General features: G+C 49.4%; 1 protein-coding gene across 6 annotated transcripts in view; it reads left to right on the top strand.

Annotated features, from left to right (window-relative positions):
• RETREG1 (reticulophagy regulator 1) overlaps positions 1–12,299 on the top strand; it is a 78,368-nt gene extending 66,069 nt beyond the window's left edge. For all 6 annotated transcript variants that reach the window (XM_048507619.1, XM_048507617.1, XM_048507620.1 and 3 more), the window contains 4 exons: positions 319–456; positions 1,108–1,172; positions 8,922–9,048; positions 9,584–12,299. In XM_048507619.1, the coding sequence (XP_048363576.1) occupies positions 319–456; positions 1,108–1,172; positions 8,922–9,048; positions 9,584–10,080 (827 nt within the window). In that variant the 3' untranslated portion in view covers positions 10,081–12,299. The remainder of the gene's footprint in view (positions 1–318; positions 457–1,107; positions 1,173–8,921; positions 9,049–9,583) is intronic.
• Positions 12,300–12,566: the final 267 nt, after the last annotated feature.

The raw sequence follows: 12,566 nt of genomic DNA, 5'->3' as shown, positions 1-12,566 counted from the left end.
ACATTTCCTGTTTGGGTTTAACTTCAAGTGTGTTCCAGAAGGATATAGCCTGGAGCCGTGGCTGTGAACCTATGGCACAGGTGCCAGAGGCGGCACTCAGAGCTCTCTCTATGGGCATGCGTGCCGTCATCTCCCCCTCCCCCCTCCCTCCTCGTCACACCAGAGGCTGCTGCTGGCAGATGCATTTGGAGTAAATAAGTGGGTTTTGGGTCGCAGTTTGGGCACTCGGTCTCTAAAAGGCTCGCCATCACTGGCCTAGAGAGATACTGTTCTGTCTACTTATTGTATACCATTACATATTTCTTGTCTTTGTTGCAGTGTTAGGTGCCTTTCTGTGTCCACTCTTTGCACGCAATGAATTTGGACAGAAAGTATATAGCAACCTGAAGTCAGTTCTGCTGAAACTGGACCTTGGTATTGGGGACTATATCAACCAAAAATTGAAAGAGAGAGCTGGTAAGTTAATTGCAGCGCCCCCCAACGCCCCCCACCCCACCCCGCATTCATGGCGAGTTTTTAAAATCAGGAATAGGTTTGCTCCTTCAGCAACTGCCTGCTTATCCCAGTGCAAGCAGAAAAATACACTTCCCAAGGAATAGGTTTCAAGCTGTTTTACTTTCTGTCTCCGATAATATTTTATTACAACACATTTTTTTCATAAGGATGATCTCTGTCCACACACAAGATCCTGCCTGGAAGGCCTCAGTTGAGACTCAGGGTGATCAAATGTCCGTTGTTTTGGCAAACAAAATAAGGAAAGGCGGATATGGTCTGTGCAAAGTTTCTGACAGAGGACCCATAGACAACTTTTTACATACAATTGATCTCAGCTGTTCAAAACAAATGGTCTCATGTTCTTGCATTTCAATTCGTGCTGTTCTCCTTTTTGTGGAAAGAATAAGCGATGGGATGTCAAGAGGGGGCCAAAAACCAGGCTGCTGCTGCTGGAGCCGCGGGGCTTTTTCCTTTCCCAGAGGCACTTTTCCTGTGTTCCCGTTGGAAAAAATGGAGACGTGGAGACAGTCTGAGAAAGAAGGAGCTGTGGGATGTTTTCTGTTCTGCCTGTGAAAGTGGCCAGAAAAGGCTGATGGTGATTTTCTTTTCCAGAAATGATAAAAACAAAGTTGATTGAAGATGACAGTGAGCTAGACATATCATCTTTGTGTCCTCAGGTGGGTTCTTTTTCATATAAGGTTACAAATAAGCTTCTTTGCCATATAAGAGACCTTTTTGGCTTTCTAATTGCATGCTAGAAACGTGACTGTAGGTGTTGGAATGTGAAATATTGCTGGATTTTCGATCACCGCTGCCTCTTGACCTGAGTTGCTGGACTTAAGACAAGCATATTTAATCAGACTCTACCCATGAAAGCTAAAGACAGGGTTTCTGGCTCACCAATCAATAGTTAGAAGCCAGGCTGGGATTTCTGCTCCTTCTGCCTTGCATGTCCCTGAGGAAGGCTGGCTGTAGTGGCTGCGGCACCTCTGTTCAGTGGCCAACAGCTCCATGGATCTAGAAAGGCCCACCACCAATAATCCACCTCTAATGGTTTCCTGCTGCCAAGTTCCCCCCCAGCAGAGGCAGGGCTTTGAGAAGACTCCTTCCTGAGCCAGAGGTCTCTCTCCAGCCACCATGGGTGGGCATTTGCTGGGCTGCCCCCTTCCTACTGCTAGCCATATGCCCTCTTGGATGGCCTTGCAGCTCGTCTTCCTCAGGAAGCATCTGGGCTCGTGAGCAGCTGCACTTGCTTACTAATTGTGATGGATTCCTCTGGTCCCAGAGGCAGTCTGCCTCTTTAAACCTGTTGCTGGATGATGGTGTGGCTGACTTCCTGCTTGTGACCTTCCCAGAGGAGCTGGTTGGCCACTGTGTGAACAGGATGCCGGAATGCTAGATTGGCCTTTGGAATCTTCTGACATTCTTGTGCCACTCCTTGCCCTGGGCTGTTCTGCTTTGTCTCCACCCGAGAGCTGGAGCTGCTGGCCCATTGCCCTGCTGGGTGGACGGCTGCTTCCCGTGGTCCTCTCTGCCCAGAAGGCCTTCTCTAGAGCTGGCAGCCAGGAACACCAACAACACCCACCTTTGGGAACTTCGTTGCTGGCCACTCGCTCATTTGCTGCCAGCATTGTGTTTTTTCCCAGCAGATGAATGGGACGAGCCAAGGAGGGGGGAGAGTCCTGGAGGGCAGATAGAAGGAAGAGTTGCCTTGTGGATGAGGGATGCAGGAGGAAGCTCATCAGGAGATGTGTCCCTGGGCCCTGCCACTGGGATGGCTGCCCCCTTAGTTAGAACAGGGAAGTTTCCAGCAGAGTGGCATCCTGTATGTGCATTTCTCTTGCATCCTTAGGATGAATGTCTGCTGAATTCACTTCATATGTTAGCGTCAGACGTCCTGTGCAGAGGCAAGGGAGCAGGAGCAGACTGACCCACTCCCATTCTATGTTGCTCCCACCTGCATATTCCCCATGATGTTTGCTAGCAGCCGGCGTCTGTCAACTGTGGTCAACATAATGTGTACATCTCAGTGTGGTAGCGCACTGCTTGGGTGGAGAGCCTTGTATGTTCTGCATGTGTTGGGTAGGCCCTGGGTGTATGGTTCAGGCTGCAGTTCTGGCAGAATGGACAACTTTGAATATCTGCGCCCCCCAACGACGAAACGCCTGAGCAGCCGGGGCCACCCGGGCCGCAACCAGCGCAGGCCCCGCAGCGGCGGTGGCGTTTGAAGCCGTTTTGATGGGACGATGGAGAAGCTGCCCTCCTTCCTCGTACAGGTCAAGGCGCATATGGCAAAGCATGGCGGTGACTACAAGGATGAGGTCGAGCAGGTACATGAGGTGGGGCGCTCCCTTTCCTGGAGGGAGCGGCGGCCAGTTGGTACATGGGACTTTACAAGAGCCAGGCACCCAAATTGTGTTCCTTCCCCCACTTCATGTTGGCCCTGCGGCGGCAGTTCGAGGATCCGTTCAGGGAGGAGAAGGCCTGGGTCAGGCTGCAGTAGATCCGACAAGGTCCCGATCTGTGAGTGAGTATGTCTCAGAGTTCCGCCAGCTAGCCGGGGTGGTCCAGGACTGGCTGGATCCGCCTACGTAGAGTGCAGCTACTGAAACAACAGGGCAACCCTCCGCCAGCTTCCCTCCATCCCCTGTCAGAGGGCACCTCCCCAGCTTGTGGTAGCAAGGAGGCAAGGGAATCGCTTTATGCTCAATGGCGGTGGCTGAGGCTTTGCCTGAGTTGCGGCGGTGAGGGGCACAAGGCAGCTGTGTGTCCAAGTAGGAAATCCGACTCTCCGGTGGTCCCCGCCAGCGGCACAGCAAACGCTGGGACGACTACGGGTCCGGGAAGAAGTCCCAGTTCAAGAAGGGTGCGAGACTACAAGTGGTGTCGTGCAGGGCGAGTTCAGTCTCCGAGGAGGTGGGTGGTCCCGAGTCCAGCGAGGAGTTGGCGGAAAACGACAGCAACCTGGCCTGAAGCTTGCCCAACGCCAGGTCCCTTCGAAGGGTGCGGAATTGACGATGAGTGGAACCAACGGCCCGTTCCTTCTCCCAGTGACGGTGTCAAACCAGACTTGTGGGACTAGTGTGCAGACGCAGGCTCTTGTTGACTCGGGATGTACCCGCTGCCTAATTCAGCCGGCCCTTGTAACCCAGTTGGGGCTACAGCGGGTCCCCTTGCGCTGCCACATCCTGTTCGAGCAGATGGATGGGGGCACAATGGGGGGCCAGTCCTGCTCCATCGGATGGAGCCAGTCCTGCTCCAATGCGGGGGGCACTGGGAGGAGTGGCAGTTCATCATCGCGGAGGTGGGCAAATATTCCCTGGTGTTGGGGGTGCCTTGGTTGCGGGACCATGATCTGGATATCTCCTGGCCCTCCAACTCTAGTCAATTTGTTGACCCCCCTTGCGGCGACCATATGTCTGGGCCCCTGCCAATGCAGGCGGGGGTATCCCACAAAGTGGCTGGGAGCACACTAGACATCTCGGCCATCCCTCAACCCTACCGGGATCTCCGGAGGGTGTTCGAAGAAACAGAGTGCGGCAAGCTGCCGCCCCAACGTAAGACTGACTGTAAGATCGAGTTACTCCCTGGGGCTAAGTTACCGAAAAGCCATATTTACCCCATGAGTCCATCGAAAGCCCAGGCACTTCAGGAGTTTTTGGACAAAAACTTGAAACGGGGTTTTATAAAACGGGTGATCACCTGTCCTGTTCGTGCGGAAGAAGGATGGCTCCCTGTGCTTGTGCACTGACCATCGGGGACTGAACACGATCTCCGCTTGTAACAAGTACCCCCTCCCACTGATCGAGGACTTACTTAGTTGCTTAGGCAAGGGCAAAATTTTCACTAAATTGGACTTGCAGGCAGCCTACTACCGGGTGTGGATCGCCAAGGGCTACGAGCACCTGACAGCTTTCAACATGAGGCCGGGCCAGTTTGCCTGCCGCGTCCTCCCATTTGGATTATCCGGGGCGCCTGGAACTTTCATGTGTTTGATAAATGAGGTGCTCCAGGACTTTCTGTTCAAGGGGGTGGTAGTGTATTTGGACAGTGTGCTAATTTACTCCCAGTTGGAGGAGGAGCACGTCGCAACCGTACGGGCTGTGCTACAGCGGCTCCTCAACAATGACCTGTTCGTGAAGCTTTCTAAATGTGACTTTCATAAGGAGCAGCTAGATTTTCTGGGTTACCGGATCTCCAGCCGGGGGTTGGAGATGGACCCGGGTAAGGTTTGAGATGAGCTGCAGTGGCAGGAGCCCCGCACCAGGTGCCAGTTGCAGTCATTCCTGGGCTTCGCCAACTTCTATCAGGATTTTATACCGGACTTTGCCCGGCTAGCACTCCCTCTCACCGATTTGCTAGGCACGAAGGAAAAGGGACCAGTGGCGATGAGGCCTTCGGCTCCTCTGCCGTGGTCGCTGGACTGCGAGGTAGTGTTCCGGGCGCTGAAACGTGCCTTCATGTCGTAGCCCCTCTTACGCCATGGCAACCCCTCTACACCCTTTGTTGTTCACGTTGACCCTTCAGACAAAGCTATGGACGCAGCCCTACTGCAGAAAGGGGAAGATGGGAGGTTGTATCCCTGCGCCTATCTTTCCCGCAAGTTTTCGGGGGCTGAGCGTCACTGGACGGTTGGTGACAAGGAGACGGGAGCGATCAAATGTGCTTTGACTGCTTGCTGTCACTGGCTGGAGGGAGCGGCCCTCCCTTTCGAGGTGTGGACTGACCATCGGAACTTGGCGGTGCTCCATGCCCCGTGGAAGTTGTCCGCCAAGCAACTTCATTGGGCTGACTTCTTCTCCCGTTTCAATTTCACTCTGCATTTCCTCCCCGGGAAGGCCAATTGCCTGGCTGATGCTTTGTCTCGGTTGCCAGATCCTTCCCCGGGGGACCTCGCTCCGGTCGGGACAGTGTTTTCCAGATCCTTCCCCGGGGGACCTCGCTCCGGTCGGGACAGTGTTTTCCAGATCCTTCCCCGGGGGACCTCGCTCCGGTCAGGACAGTGTTTCCTCCCTCTCAGCTGGGCTTGACGGTCATCACTCATAGTCGGGCGGCGCAGCGCTCCAGCCCCCCGGCTGTTCCCGCCTCGCTGGAGGAGGCCCTACGGGGGCAGGGGCCCTTGAAGTTCTGTGGGATGAAGGTGATGACCTGCTGGAAAAGCAGGGGGAGTTCTGGTGGAAGGGGGAATCAACTGTATGTGCCTCTGACAGCGCGCCTCCTTGCGTTACAGGGCTCCCACGATGTAAAATTGGCAGGTCACTTTGGGTTTGTGAAAATGTTGCATTTGACCCGTAGACAATTTTGGTGGAAAATGTTGAGGGGGGATGTCGAGGCTTATGTGAAAGGTTGCCCTACGTGTGCAATGGCCAAAAGGGCGCAATGGAAGGTGTCCAGTCTCCTCCAGCCCCTGCCGGTGTCCCCCGCGCCCTGGAAGGTGGTTTCTATGGATTTTATCACCGATCTCCCATCCAGCAGAGGGAAGTCGGTGATCTGGATGGTTGTGGACTTGTTTTCAAAGCAGGTGCACTTTGTCTCTTGCGCCTCGCTGCCGATGGGGAGCAAGTTTGAGCTCCGGCTTTGTTTGCCATAACTCATTATGCTCTACCGGCTCCACGCTTCGCTCCTGATAAAGATAGTATCAGACCGGGCTGGGCGAGGCAGTGTCTTTATTTCGCAGTTCTGGCAGCACTTTTCTGAAGCTGCTGGAGTACGGAACAAGCTCTTTTCGTCCAGTGTTTCCACGCGGGTCCTGATGGTCGAAGCCAGAGCTGCCTCGGAACGCGACTCTTGAACAGTATCTACGGTGTTACATTAACTTTTAGCAGGACAATTGGGTCGACCTGCTCCCTTTTGCTGAATTCGCCTATGATTATGAGGTGCATAGCAGCACGAGGAAAAACCCCTTTGAGGTCGTTTCGGGACAATCAGCTAAGCCGTTTCCATTCCTGGGGGAGATTCAGCAGGGGCCCGTGGAACTTCAGGAATGGGTGCAGTCCATCCGGCAAGCGTGGGGGCCGATGCAGCTAGCCCTGGAGAGGGCGAAGCAGGGGTACAAGCGGCAGGCCGACAAGAAGCGGCACCCAGTTACTCTTACGGTGGGGGATTAGATGTACTTATCCACCAAGAACATGCGGGGGCTGCAAGGGTGTAGGAAACTGGGGGGGAAGTACATAGGCCCTTTTCAGGTACTCAGAGTGATTAATGATGTGACAGCCGAATTATGGTTGCCAAAAAACTTGAAGCCTGTACATTCTGTTTTCCGTTGCAGCCTCCTCAAGAAGGCACCTCCCCCGGATGACTGGCACCCTCGTCCGGCGGCACAGGCCCCGGTAACAGTGAGGGGGGAGCCTCACCACGAGGTGGAGGAAGTCTTGGACTCTCGGGTGCACCGTGGCCGGCTACAGTATTTGATCACATGGACTCATTTCCCGGCTGGGGACAATGAGTGGGTCGATTCTGAACATGTTCAAGCCCCTCGCTTGGTGAAGGCGTTTCACCAGGCCTACCCCAATCGCCCAGGAGGGGAGGAGGTCTTAGGGGGCGGAATGTCAGGACCAAGCCTGTCAGTGCCTAGATGTCTTGCTGTGTAAGAATTGCAAATGTTTTCCTGTAAATGCTTCCTGTTTCCCTCTTTCCTTCCTGGCAACCTCCTGGCGCCAGCTCATCTGCAAGAAGGTGTGAACGGTTCCCAGATTCTTTGAAGCTCTGTAGTGCAAATGTTGTAGAAACTGTAAGGGACATTTGGTGTGGGGCAAAATGGGGGGGTTGAAGGATATAGTTCCTGGATCTGAGCTCTCTAGCTTAGATCCAGCTTTCTATTGTTGCTCTACGCGTTGTAAGAAATAAACTGCTTTAGGACTTTCCTACGGTCTCTGTTATTTCCACGTTCGAGAGTCTGACAGCGTTGATGTGTGTGACCGCATCCTCCCTCACTTCTCTTCCCTTGCATGGTACCCCTCCCCCTACCTCCCTCCCCTTTCCCTTCGGTAGAGTGGGTGGGTCATATCCAGATGCTGTGCCCCCTGCCTCCCCTCCCTTGCATGCCACCCCTCACTCTCTCCCCTCCCTAACTTCTGTTCCCTTGGATGCCTCCCCCTCCATCCCTTCCCTCTCCCACCCTCTCTTTCTTTGCATGCCACCCCTCCCTTCCGTCTCCCTCTGCTAGGGTGGGTGGGTCATATCCAGATGCTGGGCCCGCTCCCTCCTCTCCCTTGCCTGCCACCCCTAACTCTCTGTCCCCTCCCTCACTTCTCTTCCCTTGCATGCCTTCCCCTTCGTCCTATCCCTCTCCCTCCGCTGAGAGTAGGTGTGAGAGTAGGTGTGTATGAGAGTAGGTGTGTTGGGTGGTAGCAGTGGGTGAGGCAGTGGGTGAGGCAGTGGGTGAGGCAAAGAGAGTGAAAGGTACCTGCGTGTGAGGGGGGGGATCCCACCTGACGTCTCACATGGCAACGTGTGAATGTGTTTCACTTCCACTCGAGTTATTGCCTATGTACTGTTTTCACTGCTCATTTCTGGCCATCTGAGCGAACATTCTAAGGGCTCGAATATTCAAAGGGTGACAGTTACACACAGGCAGCTTCATGGCCTGGTGCGCCAGGAAAAAGATGTGTTACCTGGCTCAGGTGTGTTGTCTGACAGTGGGAGGTACGTAAGAACACAGTCAGGGGAATGTGTAAGTGTCTGTGAAATTTTCAGAGCTTTTGGGCCAGCAGGTGCAGGGTTATTCTCGAAGCAACAAACACATGGTTCCATTTATATATATATATCTATATATCTATATATCTATATCTATATATCTATATATATCTATATATCTATATCTATATCTATATCTATCTATCTATCTATCTATCTATCTATATCTATATATCTATATATCTATATATCTATATATATCTATATCTATATATCTATATCTATATCTATATCTATATCTATATCTATATCTATATATCTATATATCTATATATCTATATCTATATCTATATCTATATCTATATCTATATCTATATCTATATCTATATCTATATATATATATATATATATATATATATATATATATATATATATATATATATATATATATATATATATATATATCTATATATATATATATATATATATATATATATATATATATATATATATATATATATATATATATATATATATATATATATATATATATATATATATATGAACGTGTAAATATTAGATCTGTACCAGCAGGCGGGGGCATGCTTAATATACTTAGGTGGCAAAGGTACTGCTGTTACACCAACCTTAACATGTGGTTTTGGATTACTACAAGATGTTTAATTTCACATAGTAATTTATTTCATGTAGTATCCTGGGTATACAGTGAGTAAGCTTTCAGCTTAGCAAGCAATCAGCTACATTTGATGGTTTGGTTTTTCAAAATACAGGTTAGCCCTGCAGTTGTTGCCAGAGAGATGTCCATCTCAGACACGGATGTATCGGAGGTCTCTTGGACTGATAATGGAACTTTCAATCTATCTGAGGGAAACACTCCACAGACAGATACCTCTGATGGTATGTGATGATTCCTATGAGTCTTTCCACGTATTGGGGGGAGGGAGAGTTGTACATGTCAGGCTTCTGCAGTCTAACTCAGTTCTCTTTGCTTTGGATCCCACAAGGGATTTTCACCAGTGGGACTGGATTTCCTTGTCTCTCCGTTAAGGGGAAGGGTAGCCTATAAATGTAATGAGAGCCCGACCCTGTGGTGCTCCTGCGGCCTCCTCCCCAGAACTGCGTGGGTGAGGGTGGTCTGGAGGAAGGAACTGGCAAAAGTCACCCCCACTTCTGTTAATAGAAACTTGCTGCATGATCCACTGTTTAAAATACATTTGGGGGTGTGTCATGTAACCCACAGTTCAGTGTTTATACTTTTATAAAATGTTATGCTACATGCATGCATTTAACTTCGGTGTTTAAAATAAGTCATGGGATGGGCATGAGGAGTTTCTCCGCTCCCGTACTCATTTGTCCAAAGGTTCAGTGCCCTCCTGTAGGAACACAGTGGATTCCTCTTCCGTAACTGCCTTTTCTGTTGATTCCTGGATAGAGTTTGATCGGACAAGTGACCATGAGGAAGTGTTTGCAAAAGAGCTTTCGGAGTTCCCATCTGTGGAAAATGGCGCAAGAACGAACGAGGAGGAGGAGGACTCCAGCCTTGGCATGCCCCTGCAGCGAGGGGGGAAGAAGGACCACCACCCTGCCCTGCCTTCCCAGCGTACCAGGCAAGAGAAGGAGGGGCTCTCGGCAGCAGGCCTCTCCTTACCTCTGCTCAATAACCAGGCCTTCCACTTAGTACAGGCCATGGCCACCGACGTCGTGACCTCTGCCGTGACAGCAGCTGTCAGAGACCAGTTGCGATCCATCCAAGCAGGCCCAAGCTTAAACGAAGAGACAGACTCTGAGGAAGGGGATGACTTTGAACTGCTGGACCAGTCGGAGCTGGAGCAGATCGGAAGTGAACTGGGCCTGACAAAAGGCCAAGAGGCTGAACCACAAGAAAAGAAGTTCTCCAGCTTCTTATCTAACTTGCTTGGGGGCCATTAATGCAGAAACTGGAGCTGCTTAACAATATAGTGAGAACAAATGACTATAGACAACATGAAATGCAAAAAGGAAAATGACTAGCTGTAAGCTTTAACTAATATTATTTTAGATGTGCTGCGACCTCCTTGCTGCTGAGTGAAATACCTTGTTACAGATCTGTTGATACTGATAGTTTTGTTTCTCATAGTGATGCCATAGAAATGAAAGGGGGGGAATCCCATTATTTTGTCTCAGAGGAATTTAAGAGTCAATAATTTTTTTTGTAAAAAAGAAAAGGAAAAAAAGATTAATATTGCCAAATGTAGCACCCTTCAGACTTTAGCCAAATCCTCTTCATGTCCTGACTGTTTACTCTGACTTTTCAAGCGTGGCGCAGCAGCAGCACTTCAGTGGGGGGAGAAACTGAAAACTGGAATGGAGAAGCCATCATCTCTCGGCTGCAGTAGCAGACGGCAGCGACCCTCCAAAGTGAACAGATGTGTCAAAGGTCCATGGACCCTGAGCCCTGCACCAAATGGCATCACTCCCACTGTGCTTTCCTGGCTTCTAGTCCACCTTTGAACTCCCAGAGGTTCTCCTAGGTGGGATAGGGTGAGACAGGGCCAAGTGGCATCCATCCTCATAGGCAGTGTAGCCTGACAAAATGACATGTCCTCAGACTTCTATTTACCTTCTATCATTTTGTAATAGACTGTAAGGCAAACACTATGCATGTCATCAGTATATAGCAAGTGTGAATATTCGTTTGTATGGTGTGGAGGACAGTCGACCAATCTCCTTGGAATCTCCTTACCTGCTTTTTCTATCAATTATTCTGTCCCAGAATACAAGAAATTACAATCCTACAAACTATGACTATATGACTATAGATTTGCAAGGACTATTCTTATGGAAGAAACATAGAATATTCCGGATATAAAAGATGGCGCCATCCAGTTTGAACACCCTATGTGCTCTGTGGCTGACCTTGGGTCTTCATAAGCCATGTAACTGACTTAATTTTTAAAAGCTTTGTGGTTCACCTTTGAAAACTGAGGGAAAGAGGCAGTGCCTTATCAAGGTAAACCAAAGTTTAGAGAACAAAAATAACTTATAGACTTAGTAGTGTTGCACAAATAGCCAACAAATGGAGGGACCAGATCATCGTTTTTACTGGTTTTTACTGGTTTTACTGGTTTTTACTGGTTTTACTGGCATTCTGACAGGAAGACAAGGGTGTTTTTGTCTTGTTGACCCTCATACAGCCCAGTTTATAGAGTGACCTGTTGTTTCACCATAGCTGCAGCATATCATTTTGTCACATGTTAACCTCAGCAAAACCTTGCATTTGGAAAAACGTTTTGTCTCTCTCCCTCATTACACCCTCTCTCTCACTGAAGTAGTACAGTGGTACAGTACATCTTCCTTATTTAAATGATAAAGATGGTGTTCCTATATATCACAAGAGAAGTAAATGGGTTGTCAGTTAACAACCGGAGGACAAAAGGGGTTGGGGGAGTTTTGCCACTGCATGCTTTGGCCTAGAATCAAGCGGGTGCCACTGTTCTTTAGCCTAAAATCTCATGGGTGGAATTGGGTTTCAGTTCCCCAGTTGAAGAGAACCTGATCTGATCCTAAGTATATTTACTCAAAAACGAATTGTCTGTACTCAGCAAAAACAGTACGTATTGAAGCTTCTGACCTCTGTTGCTGCGGATTGAGTATGTCCCCCACAACCTAGAATCTCTCAAGTTTTCATGATTCTGACTTTGATAATGTAGGCATTTCCCTCACAAACTTGTTTTTTTCTGTCAAATGTTTGATGACAGAATAAGGAGATGATGTGAAAATCATCCTTATCAGTGTAATTTCTTCTCCCTTCTGAGGTGGTTTTGCTAGGGGAAAACTGGGCTCCTTATTAAAGGTGTACGTCCTTTTTGTAATGAAGGTATGGCACTGAGGCTACTTTAGAAGACAGCAGGGAAGGGTGTTTTTGGTAAAGCATTTCTCCAGTTCTGTTGTGAAGGTGCACTTTATTTATTTGGGGGGGGCGGGGGTTGTTGGTTCTGGAGAAATGTTTCAGGGCAGTTTCAAATACTGTGGTACTCTTCTAGGAATTTTAAGTTCTGTTTGTCATTAAAAGCAACTGCTTGAGATTTCTTGTAAACAATCTGCTTTCTGGTGTAAAGATAGAAAAAGTGCAATCCTGACGAAGAATAAAGTGAAAACATTTGCCTGTGTGGCTGCGCTGATATCTCTTTCCCTCCCTCTCTGAACTAAGGACTCTGCTGCATGAGACTGGAATTATTTCTGACCTCCCAAGACAAACTGCACATTACGTTTCAGTTTCCCTCATTACGGGAGTAATTAGATCCGTGCCTTTAAGCAGAGGTGGGATTCAACCAGTTCTCATCACTTCTCTAGAAGTGGTTACTAATTTTTTTCTGAGTGCCGAGAAGGGCTTACTAAAGCAACCTCCCTGCCCAATAGGGACTGGAGGTGCATGT

Source organism: Sphaerodactylus townsendi, linkage group LG09, assembly GCF_021028975.2.
Source record: "Sphaerodactylus townsendi isolate TG3544 linkage group LG09, MPM_Stown_v2.3, whole genome shotgun sequence".
NCBI lineage: Eukaryota > Metazoa > Chordata > Lepidosauria > Squamata > Sphaerodactylidae > Sphaerodactylus > Sphaerodactylus townsendi.
Note: the sequence above shows the minus strand (reverse complement) of the source record. Positions and strands in the feature narration are given on the sequence as shown.